This window comes from Kogia breviceps, chromosome 6, assembly GCF_026419965.1.
Source record: "Kogia breviceps isolate mKogBre1 chromosome 6, mKogBre1 haplotype 1, whole genome shotgun sequence".
NCBI classification, from domain to species: domain Eukaryota; kingdom Metazoa; phylum Chordata; class Mammalia; order Artiodactyla; family Physeteridae; genus Kogia; species Kogia breviceps.
In genome coordinates, this window is record NC_081315.1 from 103,679,853 (window position 1) to 103,707,473 (window position 27,621).

The 27,621-nt window shown below is 44.7% G+C and overlaps 1 protein-coding gene across 2 annotated transcripts; it reads right to left on the minus strand.

The window, feature by feature from the left end:
- Nucleotides 1-1,963: 1,963 nt before the first annotated feature.
- LAP3 (leucine aminopeptidase 3) lies at nucleotides 1,964-27,621 on the minus strand. 2 transcript variants are annotated; one of them, XR_010841112.1, is made up of 14 exons: nucleotides 27,226-27,570; nucleotides 24,712-24,827; nucleotides 23,355-23,409; nucleotides 22,783-22,888; nucleotides 20,809-20,968; nucleotides 19,342-19,506; nucleotides 16,517-16,675; nucleotides 11,392-11,516; nucleotides 10,094-10,182; nucleotides 9,108-9,210; nucleotides 4,885-4,964; nucleotides 3,869-4,522; nucleotides 2,993-3,102; nucleotides 1,964-2,540 (listed from the first exon to the last, which is right to left on the minus strand). XR_010841112.1 is itself a non-coding variant. In XM_059067499.2 (13 exons), exons 1-13 carry the CDS (start codon nucleotides 27,325-27,327, stop codon nucleotides 2,351-2,353), a joined length of 1,560 nt encoding a protein of 519 aa, XP_058923482.1. In that variant the 5' UTR covers nucleotides 27,328-27,621; the 3' UTR covers nucleotides 1,964-2,350. The 2 variants fall into 2 exon arrangements, 1 of the variants encoding a protein (XP_058923482.1); XM_059067499.2 differs by lacking the exon at nucleotides 3,869-4,522 and having other exon boundaries at nucleotides 27,226-27,621.

Here is a 27,621-nt window from a genome sequence, read left to right on the forward strand (position 1 = left end):
GTGGAACCATTTTACATTTTACTCCTAGGTTTCCAATGGCCATAGGGCTGCTTGAATTCTGGATTTCTTACTTCAGCTATATTTTAACACTACTGTATTCTAAACCGCTACTGTTTTGGATTTGCTGCTCTCTGAAGCCATGGCTCTCTCAAGCCCTGCCTTGTCCTTAGTGATTTAGATGCAGATTATACCACCAGTCTCTGGAACATCATTCTAAGGACCCACCAAGGTTTTGTGAATACCTGGTAGCCAGATGCACCAGCAGTGGCAACTAAGTTTCACCTCAACCAGATTAGATAAGCACAAGAATCTAGGACTACACCATGCCTTTTGTATCTCACACTCTAGTAAACACAAGAGTTCTATTGTTCTTTTACTTATAAAAAGCCTTTGATACAAAGGTCAAATCCCTATTTGGTCTTCTGAGAATCACACAGAAGAAATCTAAATATTTTTAGTTTCCTTTCACAAGCCAGTAATTCCACCTCTCCGTTTCCATCTTTCCTGCTGAAGTAGCTTCTGGATATAGATACCCAGAGGAACCTGTGTTTACACACTATTCCTGCCTGATTTTAATTCTGATTTAATTAAAATTCATGTTATTTATTAACATGGATATGCATATCCATTGTCATTCCCTCTCTAAAAGCCAGTTTAGACACATAATATCCATTTACATGTCAAGTTTTTGAAAGATTAAATGTTTAAAATAACTACAATTTAAAAAAACTGTCAAACGTTATCAGTCTTAAAAAAAAATATCCTATTTGTGGGTAATTTGATTCACCCAATACAAATGTAGCAGAAATTTAACCCCAGGGCTTCCCTGGTGGCGCAGTGGTTGAGAATCTGCCTGCCAATGCAGGGGACACGGGTTCGAGCCCTGGTCTGGGAAGATCCCATCCTGTGCAGCAACTAAGCCTGCACCACAACTACTGAGACTGAGCTCTTGAGCCCGCGTGCCACAACTACTGAAGCTCACACGTGTAGAGCCCATGCTCCACTCAACAGAAGACCCAGCTCGCTGCAACTAGAGAAAGCCCTCGCACAGCAACGAAGACCCAACACAGCCAAAAAAATTAAAAAGTAAATTTATAAAATATAAAAAAAATAAAAATGCTTAAAAAAAATTTAAACCCAGGCAGTCTGCCTCCAGAGATGGCATTCTTAATTGTTCCACTGCAATGATTTCTTTCAGTTCAGGGACTTGAATGGATGTGGAATTTATTTGGAAATACTGAAATAAGAAGACCATAAGAGGGACTGTCAATGGGTAAACTATTTGCTTACCACCTGGAACTAAAACCAGTCAAAATTCCACTTGTGCAGATTTAGAAGGAAGCTCTAGGGCTTCCCTGGTGGTGCAGTGGTTAAGAATCTGCCTGACAAGGCAGGGGACACGGGTTTGAGCCCTGGTCCGGGAAGACCCCACATGCTGCGGAGCAACTAAGCCTGTGCGCCACAACTACTGAGCCTGTGCTCTAGGGCCTGCGTGCCACAGCTACTGAGCCCACGTATCATAATTACTCAAGCTCGCACGCCTAGAGCCAGTTCTCTGCAACAAAAGAAGCCTCCACAATGAGAAGCCCCTGCTCGGTGCAACTAAAGAAAGCCCGCGGGCAGCAACAAAGACCCAACACAGCCAAAAAGAAAATAAATAAATATATTTTTTTTTTTTTAAAAAAAGAAAACTCTACTGCTTTCTACTCTCCCACTTGTTAGCTTGGTGACATCGTTGGCGTGCTACTAACCCCCTCTTGTGCCTCATTTTCCTCATCTGTAATGTGGGGATAATAGTATCACCTCACAAACTCATAAGCTCATCACTGAGTGCCCCAAAGTGATTATTAACATTGAAATCCAACTTAATTATTTAGTTCATATAACACAGCCAGAAGAGACGTTATATTTATAGCATCACTGGGTTTATAATATATAAGTAAATCAGAGCCATACCAGGGAGCACAAGAAGTTGGATTTATTGTTTCTGACAGCTGCAGAGCAACTTTTAGTTTGTTCATATTCCCAGCATCACAAATCTGAAAAACAATTTTGCTCCTCAATTACAAACATATACTCTGAAAAATGATTAGGTAGCTTTTAAAAAATCATCATTATTCATTTAAGATAGAGTATCTTAAAAATCTTTGCCAAGCAAGATATTAGCTTTACCTTTATAAATCTCTGCATAAAATGAAAAACAACTCAAGGCATACAAATTTCATTTTGTTCTATGTTTTTAAATACCATCCTTTGTTTCCCTTAAAAGATTTTTATCTATTCATTCAAAAGTATTCTGAAGCTCTACTGCCTGTTTAAGACAGAATGAAGTCATTTTAGAGCATCTGAACTAAGCACTGTCTTGACTGAACCGAAGCAGGAACTCAATCAGGGTCCTCGTGGGCCTCCCAGCCATGCCTTTGCGCAGATAAGGAACCTCATCTTTGTTGGTCATTACACCTGCTATGTCTAAATGCGCCCACTTAGGATGAGTCACGAATTCTTTCAGAAACGCTGCAGCCGTACATGCTCCTGCAGATCTGAAGAGGAAGACAACAATCAACATTTAACCCCATGTAAATGTGCACTGAACGTTTTATTAAGATCCTCCATTCTTGCTAAGTGGCTTCTATGACCAGAGAGCAAAGTCAAGCTAATGAGACCTCTTAAGGTGTTAACCCAGAAATCACTTTCAAGATTTTCAGACACAGCTTTAAGCATAAATTCTTTTTCCTATGGTAATGACCATATTGTGCATCTCATTCCCTTACCATTTGCTTAAAATGACCTTTAGAATTGAAAACTTGCAAAATTTTGAGAACCAGTTGGGAAATACCTTGAAAATACAAGACAGAAATTAGTGCTTACAAGCACTACATCAAAAGAAAATTGGACAGCTAAACCTTTTGTGAAAGGGGATTAAACTGAAAATGGTCATTCTGGCAACAAATGATGACTGTAAAAATGTACTTTTATAGCTTATTTTACATACCTATATTTCCCGATGTTATTAACATCAGCAAGCTGGCAATCTACAACCTGTCTTGTGTAATGTTCAAAGAGAGGCATCCTCCAGACACGGTCTCCCGTTTCAATGCTGGCCTAAAGAACAAATAGGTATGCTAGTCGGCAGAGTAGATGAAGCAGGTTCTGACCTGTTACTCTAAAACATGACGCAATACAACAGATTCCAGAATTATTTCAGTTAGTTAAAAGGTTTACTTAAGAATTATAAAAGAAGCCAGGAATGTTGTAAAACAGTCCCACAAATTTGTAGGGCATCTGCTAAATCATCAAACTAATACTATGGGTCTCAGTTTAAATGCGTAAGCTGGTAACCTGTAGCACAGACAGGCTTCGCTGGTTTGATTAGGCCAGATCTCCTAAGATAAGGTGACCTCATTAATTCATATAATCAGTTACACATTCATTCATTCATCCATCCATCCATCCATCATCTACTGAACTGCTGAGCACCAAGAGGTGTTGGGGATAGAAAGACACTTAATAACTGAGCCATCAAAGGGCCCACAGGCTAGTAGGAGAAACGGATAATGGTTGTTTTAATACACTGTGGTCAAAGGTAAGAGCCAAAAGTGAAAAGTCAGGAAGCAGCAATGTAAGCTGTTGCTTTGAGACTTGAGCAGTTATCAGATGAACCCACCAAGGGTTGAAAACAACTGCCTCCAGGAAAAGAGGCTGTAGGCTGTATAGACTGCTGACTGTTATTTCAGTGTTTATGTACATATAGCTTTAATTTTTTAAAGAAAATTTTTTAAAAAATCAAAACCAAAAACAACGTTGTGGACGATAGCAAGGGACACTGGACATTGGGTGCCTGGTGCAGAAGAGAGGCCCCACAGCCTACCTGAAAGGAGACAAGGGGGCTGAGCTTCTCCCTGAGGCTGGGGACAGTAGAGGGGGGCTTCCAAAATGGTGAGATGACAGAGGTGGAAAGGCAGTTTAGGACGTTAAACCACATCAAGAATGTATTCAGGGACACTGTTTCTGCTGGCACATAGTAATCTCCCATTAATTACTTGTTGAAAGAATGAGGTGCCAGATGGAGCTGTTTCATAGCCAAGCAGGATGCACAGGGTCTGGGCCACAGGAGAGACGGGAGCTCAGCAGAGAGGTGCCAGCTGAAGCCAGGGGAATACATGGGCTTTCCGGTGAGGACCATGCAGAGTCAGGACATGCGGCCCGGGACTGAAGGCAACCAAAGGGGCAGACAAAGGAAAAAGCTGGCCAAGGAGGCTGAAACAGAAGTCAGCGAGGAAGGAAACCAGAAGAGAAGATTATCGTGGAAGCCAAGAGCAGGGTGTCACCAAGACGCCAGAGGCACACGCTGCCTCTGGACAAGCTAAAGGAGGCTAACAGAGTGGCATCGCTGGGCAAAGCTGATGGCAGCGAGAGCAGGGGGTGGGTGGTGGTGACGGGAAACTGCTCTTTGGAAGAGGCTGCTGTGAAAGGGCTGGGAGGAGGCACAGAGCACAGCTGCAGAAGTCGTCCTTCTCACCACCTGCGAAGGGACAGGGACGTGGGTGAGCCCTATCTACATGCTCCCCTACTTGACTCATGACCCGTATTCCTTAAAAGGCCATTCCTTCTTCTACAAAGCTGTCCTTGTAACCTTTTCTACATCAGGGATATTTTTAAGTTATTTTCACTTCATTCTGAAGCTGCTGGAGGAGAGGAGGAATATAGCATCATACCCATAATTCTGGAACATTTATAGAAAACCACACTGAATCAAGTTTATTGAATTTTCATTTCAAAGGCAAATCTACAACATAAAAATCACTTTAATGAAGAAATACAGCATTCTAAGGCTAGAGTAATTAAATCATCTCCATAATCTAGGTCTGTATGTGTTATTCTTACCTCAAATAGTTTGTTCCACAGCCAGGAAGAATTGGTAAAGACCCCAGTGGCACCAGACCCCAAAGCTACGTCCATGGCACCTGCAAGACACAGCCCTTCAGGTCAGCGTTCGGTCTTTTCTGGAGAGACAGGTTTCTCTGCTGCTGTGCAGACCAAAACTTTAGCCGTTACCCCATTTTAATGTCTCCCTCATTTTAGAAAATAGATGCTATTGGGAAGTCCTTGCTGTATATATTTAATATCTTTCTAGTTTCTCAAGCTAGAATTCACCTTCAATTATTAAGGAAAATGAAAAAAAAGCAAACATCAAATATCACCAATAATCTCATCCCAGGGATAACCACTACATATTTTTAATATTTCTTTCCAGATTTCTTCTAAACTTAAAAAAAAATAATAATTAAGATCATACTGTACATGTCCAATATGTTTTCTTCCTCTTATGCTTTAAACGGTTATTCTTTTATAAACAAATTTGTTTAAAGTATTCTTAATGACTTTAAAAGCCCACTGGGTAGAGGTACGGGCATACCTCGTTTTATTACACTTTGCTTTACTGCATTTTGCATTTTTCACAAATTGAAGGTTTACTGTAACCCTCTGTCAAGTAAGCCTATCAGAGCCATTTTTCCAACAGCATTTGGTCACTTCGTGTCTCTGTGTCACACTTTGGTAATTCTTGCAATGTTTGATACTTTTTCATTTGTTAAAGTGATCTGTGATCAGTGTTCTTTGAACTCGCAGAAGGCTTAAATGATGGCTAATTAGCATTTTTCAGCAATAAAGTATTTTTAAATTAAGGTATGTACATTGTGTTTTTAGACATAATGCTACTGCACACATAACAGACTACAGTGTAGTGTAAACATAATGGTGACCCATATGTAAAAACCTGTGATTCCACATGACATTTGGGCAACTCTGTTTGGGTCCTTGTCCCTTGGGGTTTTGTTACTCTATCTCCCAATTATATCTCAAACCGATTCACTTCCCTTCACCATGACCACTACCACCATCATCTACCACTGGACTATGGTAATACTTTAAACAAACAAAAAAAGCTTATTGTCAAAAACTTCAAATATACACAAAGCAAAGAGAATAATGTAATGGACATACAAGTAAGCACCCATTAAGCACCACAAACAATTATCAAGTCACGGGCAAACTTGTTTCACCTATACTCTCAGACCTGACAGATTATTCTGAAGCTAAACGCAGACACTCATCCTTAACACACACTTACACATCCACCGGAGTCAACAACCAAACGCCGTTCACCAGCCCACCTGGACTGCCAGCGTCTCCTCGGCCCTTCTCCCTTGCACTCAGCACGCTGCCGGCCAGGGACCCTTTCACAGGGCAAATGTGATCCCACAGTCTCCACTCTTAGCTTCCTGCTGCACTTGGCTCCAGACTAAATCCCGCAACACGCCAAGGCCAGTGGGGGACTGGTGCCTATCAGCACACGGGTCCGAAAGTCCTCACCCAGCCACGCTCTGCTCCTCTCGGCCCCCCCCCACACACACACCTCGAGAGGTGCCTTCGCTGTCCCCTCCTCCACCCGCTAACGCCTCCTCCTTCAGATCCCAGCTCAAGCAGCACTTCTCAGTCAAATCCCCAGATGCACAGGCTCTCACAGACTCCTATTAACTCGGCTCCTCTGTGCTGGTCAGCATGAGGATCTGCTGACTGCCACGCCCCATGGGACGCAGGCCTCACCTCTGTCCTGACCCACCTCTGTATCCCCAGCCATCTGAAGGAATTAAACACAGGCCGACTGTGTCAACAATCATTCATGGCATCCCCTATATCCCAGATACTACGATGGTTGCTGGTTACTCACTGCCTATTGTCTGTCTATATGATTGCGGGGATACACACTCATTAATGCTTTGCTTTTCAAGTTAGTGGCTTTTTCCATACTTATTCACTTGTCCTCAAAACATTCCTATCAGCCCTGTAAGAGTCCTGCATCAGTGTGTGAATTTCTCAAAGAGAAGACGAGCACTGACTGCAAACAAGAATGTGATATGATATCCTCTCTTAAAGGAAGAGAAAATGGGAGACATAAATATTTAATGTGATCCAACAGGGTTCATGGCTCTAGAGATGATTTCATTACATACTTCAGAAAATAATCTATTTTCTACATAATTACAGAACTAGAACCACCAGTGATTTCAGAATTACCACTATCGGGGGCATACCTTCCATTTTCTTTTACAAGGCATTTTTGAAGCTGTATATTGAGGTGCTAACTCATCGGTGTTACCAGAATTTCTCAGAGTATGGAAGGAACATCAAAGCTCCAAGGGAGGTACTGATGTCACCACTCTCGTTCCATCCTAAATCACAGGCATTAAGAAAATGAGAGGTACCATGACTGAATGGCACCCCCTGAGCAGCCGCTGCTCCTACAGTCTGCTACAGGCCTACCCTTTAAAGGTCAATAACATCAGTCCAGTGTCTACCAGGCACAACAACCTGTATCACCTTATTTAATTTTCACAGGCACCCTTCCTGCCAATGACGTGCTATTATACCCCTTTTACAGACAAGACAACTGAGATATTGTCAAAGTCACGTGCTATTAAGAGGCTGGACAAATTATTTTCTCCTTCTAAAGACTACGTTCCTCCTGCTATGAACTTGGGGTTGGAAACTGTTTCTCATCCTCCCCCTTTGAATCCCAGCTCCTGGAACTCAAGAAGGGGCTCAGTAAGTTATTTGGGGAACTAAAATGAGCCATCAACAAACAGCCTTCAGCAAGGACAACGGCTGGGGTGATTTGAGGCTCCCCCATCAGGTTGCCCTTAGTTACTTGGAACCAACTTTCCCACCTTCTCACACCCTCAGGCTTGGGAAAAAAAAGGGGGGGGGGCTGTGATTCCTCATTTACAGAAAGTGTACTATCACCCACCTCAGCACTGCCCCTCAAACACCAGCCCCAGAACCTCTGTTGTTCAGCTTAAAATGTTTGCTGAACTGAAAAGGGAGACAAATGACCATAAAAATACTATAATGCCAGCTTGCAAAAAGGATTCTTAGCATAGAAATCTGTGGACTATTGTTAGAAACACATAAAAAAGAAACATGAACTGATTTCTCTTAAAGTAAAGGCTCACGTGACCAGGGGAAGAATTTAAACCAAAGGATAAAAAATGATCTGAATTTTAATCTTAAAAAAGGTGGAGGGCTTCCCTGGTGGCGCAGTGGTTGGGAGTCCGCCTGCCGATGCAGGGGACGCGGGTTCGTGCCCCGGTCCGGGAGGATCCCGCGTGCCGCTGAGCGGCTGGGCCCGTGGGCCATGGCCGCTGGGCCTGCGCGTCCGGAGCCTGTGCTCCGCGATGGGAGGGGCCGCAGCAGTGAGAGGCCCGCAAAAAAAAAAAAAAAAAAAAAAAAGGTGGAGACAGAATGAATCCCTAAAAAGAGAACCGTTGATAAAAGATTATGAACACTGGGTTTCTGCAATAAGGCAATGCCCACTGTCGTCCCTTTAGGCATTTACTCCTACTCTACAGAGCCGGTGGTGTTGCCTGCCGTGTGCAGGCGCCGCATGAAAGAGGCTTTCCAGAAACTCCCTCCAGTCTTCACAACTCTGTGAGACAAACAGACTTGTCCCCAGGTACTGATGCTCGGGGGTGTCAGGGAATCAGCCCAAGGCTGGCGGACTAGTAAGTAGCACAGCTGGGAGCCACCCCCGGGTTGGCCTTAAAGCCAACAAGCTTCACACAACACGTGACACGGGCCCGCCTCCACTACATGAGGATCTTGCCACCTCCATCCCCAATGTTTTTATTTCTCTACAACCTCAAGTACAAAAGTTCAGAAAACACTCAGGCAGCATTAGAAGCATTATGATTAATAAATATAACTACTGATTTTGGGATTTATCACTAATCTTTTCAGACCTGTATCAAACAGCAATCGTAACAGAAAACATCGCTTAGTATCATTTATAGATGTGGTCGCCGTGGATGGGCTGACCTGACCCACTTGCTATTTCTCTATTTAAAGGTACAGCCTGGGATGTTTCTAAACAACAAGACTAATATTCGAAGTAGTTTACAACTGCAGAACAATTCCTCTGGTGAAAGATCTTTGAATGCAAATGGAGCGAGCCAGTTTCAGCAAAATAATGCCCTGAGTACAATGTGTGCACTCGATGCCAACAAATGAGACTTTCTTCAAACAAAAGCAGGAAAAGCACGTTGTCTGACCTGTCAGGGTGGCGGCATTGATGATGACCTTTGGGTTAAAAGTGTGCGCGTAGCAGAGCGCATCGGCCAGGATGAGTCTCCCCTCGGCATCAGTGTTATCCACCTGCAAAGAGGAAGGTCAAAAGAAAAAAAAAAAGGGTAAGATGATACAAATAATGAATATAAAATCTAGACACTCACAGCTATGTTCAATTTAAAAGAAAACGCTGGTGTGATGTTTGTCATTGAGTATCAGAAACATACTACCATTAGAACAGGAATAGTGTGTTTACTCTGAAGAGCAAATGTAATTTAATAATCCCTGTATCAGAGCTGATAACCAAATGCTGATGACTCTGGAGGCTGAAATAAAGAGAAGTGTCCGGTTCACTTTACCATTAAGTTTGTAACAGGAAGGAAAAAAAATATCAAGATTTCTGAAAACAAAAAGGCTAAAGAGTTTAAGAAAGATACACCAAAAACAGCAGCCTGGATCTCCAGACCAGAGAACTCTTGCAACTTCATATATATTATATCCTTCTCTTTTAAATAGAGGCTCAGTCGTTATGGGCAGTGTGTGTGTACACGCATACACGTGCCCGGCGGACGACCTGCAGCCACATCGCCACATGCAGCACACACGATGCAGAATGTGTTTTCCACTCGAATGAGTTGCTATATGGAAAAACTTACCACGTTGAAGGTGTATCCCGAAAACAGCCTGCACTTTTACTGCTTTGCCCTGTTCTGCAGGGTTGGCTGCAAATTCATGGTAATTTGTGTGTAGAACATTCAGGAAGTAGGAGTAATAGTAAGGTAGGAAAAACAATCTTAAAGTTCCCATGAAGAAATACTTTTGACTGCATGAAAAGCTACTCATAATAAAGGCACTGCCCTTCCCTACATAGAGCCAGCGCTCTGCACCCGTTCAAGGTGTGTTTATATGACTATGCGGGGAGTCCTTCGGAAAGAGCAGAACTCAGAGGCTGTGTCTTCCACCTACAAACCTGTATGGTCTTCCCGTTCTTGGCTCTAACAACATCCCCAGGCTTGTTGGCCTTCCCGCTGGGCATATTTTCACAAAGAGGGGCCAAACCTGTCAAAAAAAGAATACATGAAAGAACATGGAGTGTGCTAGGTCCAAATACGCCACCCATGGGACCTAGATCATCAGCGGGCCCTCAACAGATGCCAGTCACAGACACCACTTCGACCAAGTGATCAAGTTTAGCATCACCAGTGACCGAGGTGACATTATGTGCACCAGCAACAGGAAATACATGTCATTCTCTCCAAAGAAGTCTAACCTGATTCTATTGTGAAGAAATAACCAAATAAATCCGAACTGTAGAACATGGCAAGATGACCTTGAACCTTTAAAAACTACCAGTGTCATGAAAGAAAAAAAAGGGGGGCAGGAATAGCTTCTAGATTAAAGAAAACTAAAGAGCCATGGTGACCACACACAAGGGGTGATCCTTGAGTGGCTCCAAGATTTCAAAAACAAATAGAAATAAATAAATGCGTGTGTGTATAGACACACATATAAAACAAAACATTTTTTTGACAACTGGGCAGTTTGAATTTGGTTACTGTATCAATCCTTGGAAATGATAATGGTATTGTCATTACACAGAATGTCCTTGTTCTTAGGAGACACAAGCAGAAGTATTCAGGGGTGATGTGTCATGATGTCTGAGACTCACTTTCAAACAGTTCAGCAAAAATGGAGGAGGAGAGGGAGGGGGCATGTCAGACAGACCTGGATTGCAGTCCTACCTTCCCATGCAGTGGAGGTGACACTGGGCAAGTCATTCGACCTCAGTCCCCGCTCCCAGCTCCCCCTCTGACACATGGCAAACCCCCAGCATTGTGTCTGGCATTCTGCACTACAAAAATCGCCTGCGTACTGAACACTTTTTCTGTCCCAGGCATTTTCTGCATGTCGAGGCACTTAATCAGCCACAACCCTATGAGGTAATCGCTACCCTGACTACTGACTGAGCATTTTCCATTGCAGTAAACCGCAAACTTGACATTATGTGCCCCTGACTGCTAACCACTTTCTGCAGAAGTAAAACAAATCAATTCTAGTTACAGCCCACAACGCAGAATACATTTAACTCTGCCAGTTCAGACAAGATAACACCTATCTCAGCTAAACAAACATCTTCCACTTGATGAAAACCTATTTAAAAACCATTTCTTGATCTTTTCAGATTAGAGGAAACCATGTTTGTTGTCTCCTTCTACCATCTGACAGGATTCCAGAAGCTCTCCAAGACACCCTCCCTCTCCCGCGCACCTACGACGTTGATGGGCAGGTCGAGCTTGGCAGCAGACACGATGGCTGCACAGATAGTGGCGGCTCCTCCCATGTCAGCCCTCATGAGGTCCATGTTTGCAGCCGCCTTGATGGAGATGCCACCACTGGGGGGAAAAGGACAATGTACCATGTTACTAGCAAAGAAGGGGGCCAGAACCATTTCCCTAAAAGGAACGTGTGAGCTGAGGGGAAACTACCACATACCAACACCAAGAAATTTCCAAATTGGGAGTCAATGATTTCAGCATTTAAAAAGATACTATTGTGGTTTTTATAAAAGACACAAAATAATTCCAGAAATACAGGCAGGTATGTTAGCTCATTTTACTTCTGTATGAATGAAATTTAAGCAGTGCCACTGGAAACATTACTACATCATGCAGTCAACGCTGCTCAAATCCCACCTGAACTCCTGACACCCAGGTAGATTTGTCTTTTTAGCAAATTTTATGAATTGATCAACTTATTGAACCTGAAGGTCACAAGCTGTTGGGGAAAGCTGACAAGCTCACAGAAGACCGGGAGGACCCCTTTCAACTCCTAGGAAGACAGGAGAGAACTCGTTCTTACACCCCCAAGGTGTGCTAGATCCTGCAGACGGCAAGATACGACTCAGGCACGAGGAAGATGCTAGCCCAAAACCTCGAGACAGCGCCCAAACACAAGAGCTGAGAAAGGTTTCAATTACCCAGAAACCCAAGCCACTGCCCCAAACAGACTTCTTGAACTAACTAGTGACTTTTCTGCTTCCGGTTTATAAGAATCCAGAGCCACTGGCTCTGCAGGCTGGGCAATGAGCCAGGGGTTTCTACTCTGAGTTCTAATTGGATTCTGCTGCTGACTTGCCTTGGTGAGAGTCAACTCCTTGCTCTGACATCTGCTCACCTTAGAAATCAGGTCCTAATTCGCATTCACCTCCAAAGCACTTGATATTTAAATCTATTTTCTTTTAAATTTATTTATTTAATTTACTTATTTTTGGCTGCATTGGGTCTTTGTTGCTGTGCGTGGGCTTTCTCTAGTTGCGGTGAGCGGGGGCTACTCTTCGTTGTGGTACGCGGGCTTCTCATTGCGGTGGCTTCTCTTGTTGTGGAGCATGGGCTCTAGCAGTGTGGGTTTCAGTAGTTGTGGCTCGCGGGCTCTAGAGTGCAGGCTCAGTAGTTGTGGCACACAGGCTTAGTTGCTCCACGGCATGTGGGATCTTCCTGGACCAGGGCTCGCACCCATGTCCCCTGCATTGGCAGGTGGATTCTTAACCACTGCGTCACCACGGAAGCCCTGCACTCGATATTTAGATGATTGTCATTTACACCTAGAATTAAAGATTATCCACTGGCTCAGAATAAGAAAAGAAGTACACTCCTGGTCCAAGAAGTCCAGACATAACCCCATGGGGACAAGGAGAGCTGGTGCATGAGGCTGTCCTTCTATCTACTTCTAGGCCACTTCTGCTCAGGGGGTTCCACTCTGTGTATAGGACTATCGTTCTAAATAACCACCAGTCAAAGGTCAGCAGTTATCTCTGCTTACCTTTTAGATTCCCCTCCAATCCATCCATTTCTTTTCTCCTGCATCCATCCAAGTTGAGGCTACCACCATCAGTCATTCAGATGTTTGCCTGGCTCCTATATATATTCAGGTGTCCCTATAGCAGTCTTACCCCTTCATTTCATGACCCACACAACTACTAAACTTTTACAAATAGATGAAAAAAACAAAAAACAAACAAAAGAAACTCAATGCTTTTTATAGGCATATACAAAAATTCAAAGTGGATCACAGGGCTTCCCTGGTGGCACAGTGGTTGGGAATCCGCCTGCCAATGCAGGGGACACGGGTTCAAGCCCTGCTCTGGGAAGATGCCACATGCCTCCAAGCAACTAAGCCCGCGTGCCATAACTACTGAGCCCACGTGCCACAACTACTGAGCCTGCACTCTAGAGCCCACAAGCCACAACTACTGAAACCCGTGCGCCTAGAGCCCATGCTCTGCAAGAGAAACCACTGCAGTGAGAAGCCGCAAACCTCAGTGAAGAGTAGCCCCCACTCTCCACAACTAGAGAAAGCCTGTGCACGGCAACGAAGACCCAATGCAGCCAAAAATAAATAAATTAAAAAAAAAAAAAAAAAAATGGATCACAGCCTTGAAAGCTAAAACCACAGACCTGTCAAAGAAAACACAGACTTGGCATAGGCAATAATTTCTTAAACAGAGCAAAAAAAGTACAAACTATAAAATTAAAAACAATTATACCTCATTAAAATTAAAAATTGCTCTTTGAAAAATGAAACTCTTTTTTGAAACTTTTTTTGAAACTCTTCAAAAAATGAAAAGGCAAGCCTCACAGCGGAAAAAAATATCTTTTCAACACATCTGTCTGAAAAAAGGACTTGTATCTAGAATATATTTTTTAAAAACTTATAACTCAGTAAGACAAACACTCCTATAATAAAGGGCAAAAGATCTGAACAGACACTTCATAAAAGATGTACCAATGGGTAATAAGCACATAAAAAATGCTAAACATCATTAGTCAGAGAAATGCAAAATAAACCTCAAAGAAACAGCACTACACACTCCCTGAGTGGCTAGAACTAGAAAGACGGACACCATAAAACGTTGGGGAGGATGGAGAGCAACTAGAACCTTGTACACTGGTGGTGGGAATGCAAAATGGTGTAAGAACCTTGGAAAACTTTGGTAGTTTCTTATAAAGTTAAGCATGCAGTTATTACACAACTCAACTCTCCTTTCGTATGTATTTAACTAAGAGAAAGATAAACATATATGCACACAAAGGCTTCTAGATGATACTGGCTTTATTACTAATAACTCAAAACTGGAACAACCCAAATTCCCCTCAGCAATGACTGGATAAACAAATTTTGGTATTTCCATACAACGGAATAGGACTCAGTGATACAAAGGAACAGATTACTGACATGACCACAACATGGTGAAATCTCAAAGATAATACGCTGAGAAAGAGGCCAGGCAGAAAAGATTCCACATAAATGAATTTCTGAAAGAGGCAAAACTAATCTACAATAACAGAAAGATGACTGGTTGTCTGAGGTGGGGTAGGGGAGAGGATGACTGCAAAAGAGCATCCCCCAAAATTCCCCAAGGGAGTTTTTGGGGTGTCAGGGAAATGTTCTGTTTTCCTGACAGAGGTGGTTTGCTGCACGGGTGCACACGGTTGTTAAGCTCATTGAACTGAACACGTAATGGGTGGACTTTACTGTATGTGTAACTCTCACGTCATTCTTTCCCTCTGCTAGACACCCTTCAGTTACTTCCAACTGTTCAAAGTCCAAAATCTAACCAGGCCCAGAACAACCCAGCTTCTGCCTATCTCTCCAGCTGTGTCTCGTCCCTTCCCCCAGTCACGTTCTGTCACGGCCACTCTGGCATGCTTTCAGTACCAGGAATTTCCCCTCTTCCTTCCCACCCGCAGCCTCCACCCGGCTCTTTCCCTGCCCTACTCCCCGCAGAACTAACTCCCTTATCCTTTACATCTTAAGCTAAAACTGTCACTCCTTCTAGGAAGCCTGCTCTAAACCCAGAAGACTAGGTCAGGCCTCCTTGCTTAATATTACCATAGCAAAAAATTCAAGTACAGATTTAAATGAACAGTAAACTTCACCCCAAGCATAAATGTTTCAATTAAGATATTAGCCCATGATAGTATAAAACCATCACAATTAGCAAGACGTTTAAAAACAACTTTCATTCTCTTATTTTTATCTGCTATAGTGTTCTATTTTTAACTTTTTTATTTTTTTGGTTGCATCATGCGGCTTATGGAATCTTAGTTCCCCAACCAGGGGTTGAACCCAGGCCCCAGCAGTGCAAGCGCCGAGTCCTAACCACTGGACCACCAGGGAATTTCCTGCTGTAGTGTTTTATAATACACACTTTAACACAACAGTACACGCATGTGACATAAATAAATATGCGTATTTTGAGTGGTATGAGCTCGGATCTTTTACTGATAGGCTACATAACGAAGATCATTTGGAGACCAATGTTTTAAAGGAGAGAACGTGAACCAGTGGACGGAAAACACAGGAGGCATTACAATCTGCTAGTACAAGGAAGACCAGCCTGGAGGCCAGATCTGCCCAGGACAGAGTCATCACAGTGCCTAGAAACACTTCTGTAAGGGTGGGATTCATTCACGTTTCACATGGAGTTCCTGAATGGGTGCAAAAACATACTAGGGGACATCAAGATTTTACGGATCTCTAGCAGCATTTTCCAAAGCAGTTTCTATGGACCATGATTTCCTGAGATAAACGTTCCCTTCAAAAGGAAATTAAGATGTCAACTATATTTATATTTCAATTTTAAAAAAAGGAATTTAGAAAATGCTATTAGAAATCCTGTAGTTCAAACAAAACAAAATAAAAAACAATGTTTTATCTAACCTAGTTTTTTGATCAAGTAATCCTTTTCAAGTCTCACATTTAATTAGCAACCCCAAAACTAGTATTCAGTAGCAAATGCTTTCCATGGGAAATATTGACTCTGATCATCTTTTCCAACTCAGCTTCTCCCTGGTTGAAATAACCAGAGACAGCTTCCAATTCTAAGGAACACTTATGGTTTAAGGAGGTTAATGAAAGCTAGACTGGTCAGCAAAAAAAGTAATCTCAAGTAAGCAAAGGAAAGACAGCATGATCTACTTGGAAAGCTGCCTCACCATTATCTATTTGGAAATCCTTAATATCCACACAGGAGAATCAAAGTGTATGATGGAAATATTTTAAGACATTTTAAACACACAGCTGAGTTTGACTTCCGATTCTATTAGTTATGGGGCTTTGAACAAATTATTTGACCTGAGTCATGGTTTCCTTACCTGAAGAATGTCTGCAATGCCTAGCTCCTAGGCATAAGATCAGGGCTAATATATGTAAAATGCCTAGTAGAGCCTCTGACACGCAGTAGGTGTTTTGTTAAGTGGCAGCCTAATATATTTAAAGTTACACATAAGATCTGACCAAACACCATGCTTCTGAACCAAATTACACACCAAATAATACAGTGGCATACAAAGCATTCACCAAAATACAAAGCATGGATGCAGTAAAGAAGTACCTGTCAAAGGTAATCCCCTTCCCAACAAACACCAAGGGAGGTTCACTTGCATTGGGGCTGCCTTTGTAGTGAATTTCCAGGAAGACTGGAGGTTCTTCGGACCCTTTGGCCACACTGAGGAATGATCCCATTTCCTGTTCCTCAATCCAAGGCTTGGGTCTATAGGGCAGAAAAGGGAAAAAGTAAATACATGTTGCTATCTCCATTTCAATAACTTCGAATAACTCATCCATGTGTAAAAAAGTATAACATACAAGCTCTTAATACAGACACGTTAATGCTTCAATTATCACCTCCTATCTGCTTTCTATATATTCTTGGGTGAGTCACTTGATTCTGAGTCTGTTTCCTCATCTATAAAATGAGATCAATGACACCTCCATCAAAAGATTATCTATAGAATTACTAAGAGAATTCATGTATGGTATGCAATACAATGTCAGGTAATAGTGCATAGTCAATAAACTATTATTACTTGATTTTTTTTCCCAAGCCACTCACATATTTCTAAAGTTTTAATTTAAAGATGAAATTAGCAAGGCTCTGAGACCATAAAGGGTACTCAAAGATAGCTGAGGAGTCCACTGATTTATTTTTGGTACTTCTGAAAAAGACAAAGCAATAACCAAACAACCAAACAAAGAACCAACAAAACCAGACTCCATTGATTAGACTAAACTACCTATTTCTTTGCTTTTACAGAATTGCTGGAATTCCATCTTCTTAATGTTGTCACACTATTTCTCACAGTTTGAGATGTCTGATTGAAGTGGGAAAACTAGTTATGACTTAATAAACATGGGATCAATGGGGGTAATTTAATGGGAATAGTCCTTACTGCCAACCGGAAGACAGATGCCACATCGCTATTCCTCCTAGGCTGGAGGCCCAAAAGGGCTTTGTATTGCCTTCTGGCCACAGTGAAGTAGGCCAGGGGAGAAATCCTACCCTCCTACAGACAGACCAGAAACAACCACATTCAAGGAACGCTCCTCCCGCACCTGCCTAGCTACTTGTTGAAACTATTAAATCTAGGATGTCACTGTAGAGAGAGGCCCACCCAACTTCAGAGGGAAAAGAATATAAAAATGGAAGGTATGACAATTAAAAAAAAAAAAAACTTCAAAAGATGCGAGGCCATATAATGTGGGCATTTTTATTCACAAACCCAGTACATGATGTTTTATTAAAGTCCTGCCCTTCTGCAAGTACAGTCTGTATTTCTTTGATTTACACCCACCTACACTAGATCACGTTTGACGCAGCTGCCTCAGTTTAATGGTTACATTCCGCGCACCTGACCTGCCTCATCTCTGGCCGACTTCCCTTTGCTCCACCGCAAGCCATGCAGTTTCCCAAGGCCACTGCATAGGTGCTCCTGCCCCGCTCTCCTGTCTGTTCACTTCTAAGCCACCTCCCTGACCCTGCTTAGGCACCACTTTTGTCGGCAAGATGTTTCGACTCTTCCACAATCCTCCCTGGCTCTCTGCTCCTGTAGCATCGCCTGAACAGCCATTTCCCTGCCTATTCCTTCCTGCAAGGTCCTCAGCTGTCTGAGGACAAGAACCATCGCCACCCATCTTTGTATGCTAAGTTCCCAGGCACACAGGAGGTGCCCTTACTGATAATGTGAGGCCACACAGCCACAATCTGCTGACACAACATAGCTCTGGTGTCTCCTTAAATAAAACAAGGAATAGTCTTTACCAAGACACCTTTGTAGAGACTAAACATTGCTACAGAATATATAGCAACCATTCCAGAAATTTTATCAAGCTCCAATACTACGTTTTCTATAGATTATACGTTTTCTTCACTCTATCTAGACCACAGGGGTTTTCCTGAAAAATGGGAACTCTACTCACAATTAAATAGTGAAGAATCCTTTTAAATGGAAGTGCCCTTGAGAAGCAACTTTGATAGTAAAGGATTCTTTAGGTAAAGCAAATATCTGTGGATTTACTTTAATCATAAATCCCCAAATACTGAGACTTGGTTTGCTTAAAGAGTTATGGGGAGGCTGGAGGGGCAGCCTTTTACATCCAACAGCCTGGCTGCTGACAACGAACCTGAGGACGGCCTGGGAACACCAGTTCTGGTTATTTGATCTAGCTAACGGAATCTACCAGGTAGAGATTCTCATTCCATGCCAAGGAGGGCGTGCTCTGTTTCTTCACTTATGTCAAAAAGAGAAAAGGTAGAAAGGATTCACCAAAACAAAATACAATGTGCACACTCCTCAAAAAGGTTAAGTTACCATTCAATCCAATAATTCAATTCCTAGGCACATGCCCAAGAGATAGGAAAACATACGTCCACATAAAACCTTATACACAAATGCTCACAACAGCATTATTCAGAGTCCAAAAGGTATAAACAACCCATATGCCCATGAACTGATGGCCAGGGGGATAGGAAAATGAGGAGTGACTGTTAATGGGTACAAGGTTCCTTTTACGGGGTAATGAAAATGTTCTAAAATTAGCTGTGGTGGTGGTAGCACAACTCTGTGAATATACTAGAAATCACTGAATTGCATACTTTACATGAGTGAATTGTACGTTACATGAATTATATTTCAATAAAGCTGCTACAAAACACACACATGTGCAGTGTTCAGTCACAACACTCTCAAAAGCAAGGCAAGATGTGACGGGAGAAACCTCAAACTGAGCCCTTACCCCCACTTGTATGTGGCTGCTGGTGGGTGACCTCACCTCTCTAGTCTCAAGTTAATTCTCCGAATAGTGAGAGAGCTGGATCTTAGGATCTCTGAGGCTCTGTCTGGCTCTAGCATAGGAGTCTACGACATAATCCTGAATTACCTGATGTGGACGTGTGTTTTACTACTAGCACTTTTGAGATTCTTCTCGATAATTTCCGCAAATCTGGTTGGCGTCATCTCATTGGCAGGCGTCTCCATCAAGTGGCGCGCCAGGTTCTGCCCAGAAGCAAAGAGGACTCCCCTTTGCCAGGCCTCCTGATCCCCACTGGCAAAAGCAAGCACAAGGTCATCGTCAGACAGCCTCCCCAGAACACTGACCACAGCCCAGCTAGGAGGGCTCCTGCCGAAGATGACAAGCGAAACGCCATGGACACAGGGACCCAGAGCTATTCCTTGTGATGTGATCCAGGGGGGCAGCTGTTATGGTTTATCAAGTGCTGGGGAACACGACCCCCACTGAGCTGAGCTAGAGGAAACCTAGAATCCTCACCTCACCTGTTAGCCTGAGGGACCTCTGGAGCCCTCAATCTACCCCCCAAATCTGACGGCAGAGGCTTCCACAGAAAGGCCTCTTTTACACTCCTCCAGAGTGTGACTACAGAGCAAGCCCCCCTTGCTCGGTCTTGCCGGGGAACTGAAGGCCTCCCGCCTTCTCCCTGCCTGGGTCGGGACCCTGAACTCCAACCCACCAGAGCACAGAGCCGGCTTCAGAAGACAAAGGACGTGGGTGAGCTCTCCACGACCCTGGCTCTTCTTGTGCACGACAGGAATTAACACGGCGCAGGGACAGGCAGAACACCACTCATCACTTCCGGAGTTCACCATGTGACACACCTTTGATGGGTTTTGTCTTGCGATCATAAAAGCCCCATGAAATCCAAGCCACAACTCTACTCAACCAATGAGGAAAATGAAGCACAGAGAGACTTCAGTCACTTTGCTGAGTTTACCCAGCCAGGAAGTGGGAGCCAGATTCAAAGCCAGGCTGACTGGTTGCAGGGCCCTCAGTCTTACCCACTACATCACAGATGCCAACCACCGGGAGGAACCCCGCTGTCCTCCCAGCGCCGCCTCCTGAGGGTCTCACACTGTCTGCTCCTGAACACAGAATAGGGCTGGAGTATAGCTGGTGCTCAATAAATCTGCTCAAAGATGAGTCTTCCCACTAGACTAGGAGGGCAAGGGCTGGATCCCTGCATCTGCGTATCTCTGGCGTTTAGTACAGGGCCCGCAGGCACTGGGTAGATGGAAATGATTTGCATCAAAACCTGCTGGGACCTGTCTGTCATCTTGTTCCCTCCTTCCTCAGGGAGACAACCAGGGATGGTTTCCTAGGAAGCAGCAAGAACGGAGGGGTCTAGAGTCAGGGGGGAAACACACACACAGGACAAAAGCCAGGAGCAGAATGGAGGCACAGTCACCAAACTCCTAAAATGGCTAAGGCCATGGGAGAGCCACAGACAAGCTGAATGGCCGTGCCCAATGCTGAAAGGCAGGCAGCTCATGTCCAAAAGGCCCTGCCATCAGCACGCAGGGAATGGGCCTGGTCCTGGTTTTGTTCCATCACCTTCCATGTAGCTTCACTGACACGGCCACCTTCTTTTTCTGCTTCAGGTCGTCATACTCATAGAGCCCAAGCACCGCTCCTTCCGCAGCCGCCTGGGCATCTCCGCAGGGGTCCACCTCCACGGACGGGATCTCCAGGTCCTGAACCTGTCTGCACCCCGCTTCACAGGGACAGAGGAACCAGAAAACTGGAGTCAGTCAGGGACACCTCTGAGGGCAGAAGGCAGAGGACTGGGGTGGGGTCCTGAGAAAACATCAAGATTGAGGTTCAAATCCTGGCCCTGACACTTGACTTTTCTGAGCCTCCACTTCCCCTTCTGTACAGTGAGGACGAGCACACACCTCACAGAGGGTGGGAGGACAGACTGATGGCTAAAATGACTAGTCGAGCACCTCACACAGCAGGCCCTCAGGAAGTGGCTGCTATTACTAGTATCACTTCTGAAACACTAGTGTTTCCTGATGAAGCGTCCCAATCACCAGGAGCTTGCCAGATTAAAAATGACATGGAAGTGATAACACTGAAATTACCCCCAAGGAACTGAGCAAAGTCCCTTATTAACACAGCGTTTATTAAGATCAGGTCAGCAAAATCTCCCAAATACAAGTTAGGAAATAATCTCCGAATTAATAATTAATTAATAAATGTACTTTGATAGTACATTTAACAAGCACATATGATATACACGGGGTCAAAAAGCAATAAAGCTAATTATCAGCACCTCAGCAATGCATTTCAAAGCATCTTTTTTTTTTTTTTTTTAAAGAAGATGTTGAGGGTAGGAGTTTATTAATTATTTTATTTATTTTTGGCTGTGTTGGGTCTTTGTTTCTGTGCCAGGGCTTTCTCGAGTTGCGACAAGCGAGGGCCACTCTTCATCTCAGTGCTCGGGCCTCTCACTATTGCGGCCTCTCTTGTCGTGGAGCACAGGCTCCAGACGCACAGGCTCAGTAGTCATGGCGCACGGGCCTAGTTGCTCCACGGCATGTGGGATCTTCCCGGACCAGGACTCGAACCCGTGTCCCCTGCATCGGCAGGCGGATTCTCAACCACTGCGCCACCAGGGAAGCCCCCCAAAGCATCTCTAACCACAGTGTCCGCAGTGAAGGCCTTGTCCTGCAACTCAGCTCTGAAGAGACCCAACGGCACCTACCTCAACTTCTGAACTGTCCACGTGACAAAATGGGACAGGAATGCACCTTTGGTAACTAGTGATAAACATGCATCCTGCCCTTGGCATCCATTTTCTCTGATTTGTAAATATGACGACTCCACGTGATTTAAAATTTGGGCAACGCACTTCCCTGGTGGTGCAGTGGTTAAGAATTCGCCTGCCAATGCAGGGGACACAGGTTCGAGCCCTGGTCAGGGAAGATCCTACATGCCGCAGAGCAACTAAGCCCGTGTGCCACAACTACTGAGCCTGCGCTCTAGAACCCGCAAGCCACAACTACTGAAGCCCGCGTGCCCTAGAGCCCATGCTCCACAACAAGAGAAACCACCGCAGTGAGAAGCCCGCGCACCGCAACAGAGTAAACCCTGCTCGCTGCAACTAGAGAAAGCCTGTGCGCAGCAACGAAGACCCAACACAGCCGAAAATAAATTAAAAATAAATAAATAAAAATAATAAAATAAAATAAAATTTGGGCAACACAAGGGCTGCATTACAAAAAAGGATAAAAATCACCCATTAGGACTTTCTGGCAAAACAGAGCTCTAAGGCCAATACTGCAAGAGGGAACAAGTGGTCCTGAAACCCCCAGACACAAGCTAAAGAAATATAAAAATAAAATTCCACAAGCTAACCTTCTGTATCTAAAGTAAAGCCAAGCATGTTAGGTAAGGGAAACTGAATATCCGTTGAGAGTTATTTGAGTGAACACGAGGGGATGGTGATGGAAAGAGGGGAGACATAATCTGACCGAGTGATCCTTAGGAATCTTTACCAACATTAAAGATCAAAAGTTAAAGAACCTGCTGCAGCGGCCCTGATGTTCTCCTTGCCTCCGTGCCAGTTTTCCTGTTCGTCGACTCCGGCCGTCCTTTTGCCGAGGCCAACCACCACCACGCTGGGGAAGTCCTGTTCCAAAAGATACATGAAATCAGCTGATTTAAGTCTTTAAAGCATCCACTTCCAGCACAAAATGGCACAGGAGCTTGCACACAACCCCCTAAAGTGCTCCACGGGACAAAACCCTCCACAAAGTTTGCTTGTTTTATTTTTGTAAGCCCTGTTATCTTGGTTAAATTTTATAACTGTGTGTTGCAAAGGGAGAGCGAGGATAATCCTGCAAATAACTCTGCTATGTAAGACAGGGCCACTGAACCAAGAAAGCCTGCAGACTGAGGAATACAAGAGATGCAGTTAACTTTTTGACAACAACTCATCTCTTTACAATGTTAACTAATACTTGCAGCTTAATCCTGGGATAAAACGAACCCATAATCTGATACAAAATTTTCTGCCTGACTGGTCAGCCACAGTACTTGGCACATATAGGTGCTAACTCAGGGTTTGCCACATAAACCTTATTTTCACCTCATACCTCATGCAGACCATAAAAGGTTCGGGTTTTGCCTGCCTTCAGGGGTGGTCCAGATCTGCAACAAGAAGAAACAGTTGTTTTAAAAATTATAGTTTGCTCTGCTCCATTGAGAAGTGACATAAACAAACCTTTAGCATTATTACAGTATGCTCTGATGCTTCTGCAAATTTGCTACACTTATGTTTTTATCAAATACAGAATTCTCTCAGGCCAGATTTCTCAGATGCAGCACTTCTAATTCTATCTCAAAAACTTCCAGATTAGATTTAATGCCAACTACAGAAAGCGATGCCATGGATGGGTAATGAAGGGGAGAGCTGAGCATTGGATGGAGGCTGACCTCAATCTTAAACCTCATAAAAGACGCAAGACACCAACCTAAGTGGCTGACTTGACTGCAGTGTGTTCAACCTGGAGGTTTTTTGTGATTTATCTACAGATGGGATACCCGGCAATTTAAAAACAAAGCAGGTGGCAACGCACAATTACAGCCTGAGGACTGGATGCCTTGGTACCTCGCAGTCAGGAAGGCCAGGCTGTTCGGTACTCGTACAGGTTAGCTTTGGGGTTAATGAATTAATCAAGGTAGTTCAGAGAGCTGCCTACTGGTGAAGGACTGGTAAATTGACAGGCGATGCAAATTCTGTCATTCAGTAATTAGACAATTACTCTAATTATTAGACTACACCTATCAGATGCTAATAGGCTATCTGTAATCCAAATAATATACAGTTGCAGTGGCCTATGTTGTCACCTCTGTTTCTGTTAAACGTGGCCCACAGCTCAGAAGGACTTGGAAACCCCAATATTTTCCTACCTTCCCCAGACCCTGGCTAATCCAAGAGTGGTTAGAATCTCAGGCCCCACCCAGATTTACTGAACTGGAATGTGCATTCTAACTACACCCCCAGGTGATTCACATGTCATTTAAGATCTGAGAAGCCCTTGAAACTCAAGGCTTGCAGCCTCCTCAGGCTATTCTGAACCAGCCCAGGCTGTTCCCCCCAAGTGAAGGGGAGTTAAAGAGGTAGAGAGATGGAAGGTGGGAAGGGGGTGGGGAGAAACAAACTGGAGCCAGGAGGGTGGGCTGAGGAAATATGGTACTTTCCAGATCCTTCTGGGTCAGCCTCTCACATAAGTCTGTGATTTGGTTGAAGCAGCCTGACTTCCCAGAACTGTGGACCCACCCAATACTGACCCTGATGTAGCAATGTGCATTCCACATACACATACTTTCACTTCCACTGAGAAGATCCCAGCCAGTGTATTTTCATCCACTAATAATAAAGCACAGAAAATATATTCTCTTTCACTTTCAGGGCATTTTAAAAACTGGAACCCACAGATGAATACTTACATATTCAAGACTTCTCTCAGCTTTCCAGACACCAATTTATTAAAATTCTCTCCTGCGCTTGTAAACTGGGGCACATCATCTTCTTTTTCTTTGCTATAGATTCCTAAAACAAGGCCCTGAAAACAAGAGAAAAGGTGAATATAATTAGAGTAGATCCCTGAGAGGGACTCAAGGGTTCCCAAATTCCAAAAAGGGCTAATCATTTCAACAAAACCGTGTCCCCCTCAAGGACAGAAGAACAAGGCCAAAACAGCAGCAGGTGCTGGGCAGTCAGCTATACTCACATCCTGCCTAAATGTTTCCAACTCTTGACAATGCAAGAGCGCAATTATTACCTGTCCTGGTCTTGATGGTCCCTCCCAAGAGCTTTCACAATATAGAGGGCTTCCTTCACTTTCAAATAAAGAAGAGCAGAAAGGTGCTTTAAGAAAACAATTCCATTTGTAAGAAAGTCAGATCTGGAAGGGGTTCAGAACATGCCACCCCAAAATATACCACTCTGGCATATTGATTACTTTGAGGTGCAGGCAGCTGAGAAAAAAGCAGATGCAGGAAGGGCTCTCTGACCGCCCAACACCCCCCCCACTTCCTATCTAAAAGCTGGTCATAAAATTTCCCATGAGAAAGCTTCCCTCCCTGTACCAGGAAGAGAACATTCTTATCATCATAGACTGGGAGTCAACACCAAACAAACTTACTAAATAACCCTTATCCTCCCTTCATTTCCCCCATATATTTCCCAGTCCCTGTCTCTCAACTTACTGCCTCCGGGCTCCTTTGCCTTATCATATCCCCACAATTTCCCCATCTCTGTTAGAAAAGGTTTATAAGCTTTCGGGCCTATAGGCTTCTTCGGGTCTTCATTTCCCTTTTGAAGATTCCCATGTACACATAAAAGTATTTAATAAAACTTGTATGCCTTTCTCCTGTTAATCTTTTTTATGTCCATTTCATTCTTAGGTGCAGCCCTAGAAGCTTGGAGAGCACAAGTAAGTTCTTCCTCCCCTACAAGCTTCAAATGCAAATCTGCAATACTCTGGGATGTCATCCCAATAAAGTCAATGGCTGCACTTGCCAATACTAACAAGTACTCTGGCCAACTTATAGGCTGGAAGAAAGGAAAAGGATGCACCTTCACCGGGAGGGTCGGGCCAGAGCATTCTGTCCAGCACTTAGTGGCTTATCCTTTCATCTCCTTAAGCTCCAGGCCCCAAACACCTGAAATAAGAAGTAAACCTAGGTAGGAATCACTATTTGCCTTTGCACAGCAATTTATGACTTTAAAAATGTGTTCTGACTTAGGGCACCTCTGTGAGGTGGAAAGAACAAGTAGTCTTCTTCGCATCTGATGGATAAGGAAACTGAAACCTGGTTTGACATAATAGCCCGTGTGCAACAGAACTGGTCAAGAATCCGGATACCTTCCCTCAGGTTTTCTGTCCTTCCTACAGAATCACACTGGTACTTAGACCAAATCATGTCCTGTCCTTTCCATCAAAGAAAATAGGCTTTCTCGGGGTTGGTAACCTTCCCAGGTTCTAACTTACCTAGACTGCCCACTGTCTGGGATTCCAGGGAACCAAGTAGGGAACTGATCAGACAGAACACGGATGTTACCTGAATAGGATCTATTTCCATAGTGTTGAACAGAGTAGGGGACAAGCTTCTGGCCCCTCAGCCATCTGTGATTCAGGGAGAGGCCTGAGCTCAAGCTCCATCTAGAACACTCCTAGCCAGGCACAGTCCTTCTGGTCCTCAAGCGTGACTCCCACACATGTGCTCCTCCCGCCAAGCCGTTCCCCTTTTCCAGATCCCCTACGGCCTAATAGTGACCCTCTTCACAATGTTTTGGAACTCAGTTAGATAGAGGAGGCGCTTCTTCTGCAGGACACTTCTAATCTCACGAACTGATGGGTCTCCCTGCAAAGCCCTCTTCCCTAGAAAGACATTTTGCTCTAGAAACCCTTCCAGTCAGTTTACTCCCTGAGAGCCTGTTTTCCTGGCCTTTAACTTCAGCGGGGGAGGGAAGTCTTGGTGTGGAACCCCGGGTCAGTGATTGGCCGACTCTGGGACCCTAGAGGGCATTTCACCTCACCAAACTTGGGCATCCTCCTAGCTAAGGTGGGAACAATCCTGGCACCGTCCTTCCCTGGGTTACTGCGAGGACCAAACAAAATAATGAAATAAGGGCACGGCACAGAGTGGGAGCTCAGGAAACGGGAGCTACGGCTATCATTCCCTCGCGCGCAGAGTTCGGATCCTAGCATTTTCAAGCAAGAAAAGGAAGAGCGCATCCTCGGCACTTAGCCGGCTGGAGAATACTGGGGGGTCTGCAGCCCCGCGCAGCCCCCTGCCAACGCCGAGCTCCGCAAAGACACGAAACGTTTCTTTCTAGCCAATGTCTGTAACTCGGCTCAGAAGCCCGGAACAACGCGGCCTTGACCTGCCCCGAAGTCCCCGTGGCCCGCGGGCAGGACTCTCGCGGCGGCCCCGGAGCGAGCCGCGGCCTCTCACCTTCGTCATGTCTGCGGCGGCTGGACCGGGTCCCCAGAAATGCTTCACGCTCAGATGTCGGACGGCGAGTCTCGCGGTAGCCGGAAGAGGCAGCAAGAACATCTTTTCGGCTCGGCCCCCCCGCACCGCCCTCCACCGAGCACGTGGCGCAAGGAGGGCGAGTGCGCGCCTGGGAGCCCAGCTTTACGGGGTGGGGGAAAAGGGTGGGGAAGGGGGGCAGAGGGCGCGCGCCTAGGGGGCGGGGAAGGTGCCAGGGGGCGTGCCGGGCGTGCGCCATGGGCGTGGCGGGAGGGCGTCGGGGGCCGGGGCCGTCGGGTGAGGGCCGGCGCGGGCGCGGTAGGGCTCGGGCGCGGACGAGCATGCGTGCGCCCAAGGGGCGGGGCGGGCCGACTGGGC

What these genes read in the sequence shown, in the direction of transcription:
- LAP3 (XM_059067499.2), bottom strand. Translation starts at nt 27,327, where the DNA reads ATGTTCTTGCTGCCTCTTCCGGCTACCGCGAGACTCGCCGTCCGACAT. An exon ending in CATCAGGGCCGCTGCAGCAG is followed by an intron (nt 20,969 to 22,782) that starts GTTCTTTAACTT and finishes GTCCCTGTGAAG; the next exon opens with CGGGGTGCAGACAGGTTCAG. An exon ending in CAATGCCGCCACCCTGACAG is followed by an intron (nt 4,965 to 9,107) that starts GTCAGACAACGT and finishes TGTGTCTTGCAG; the next exon opens with GTGCCATGGACGTAGCTTTG.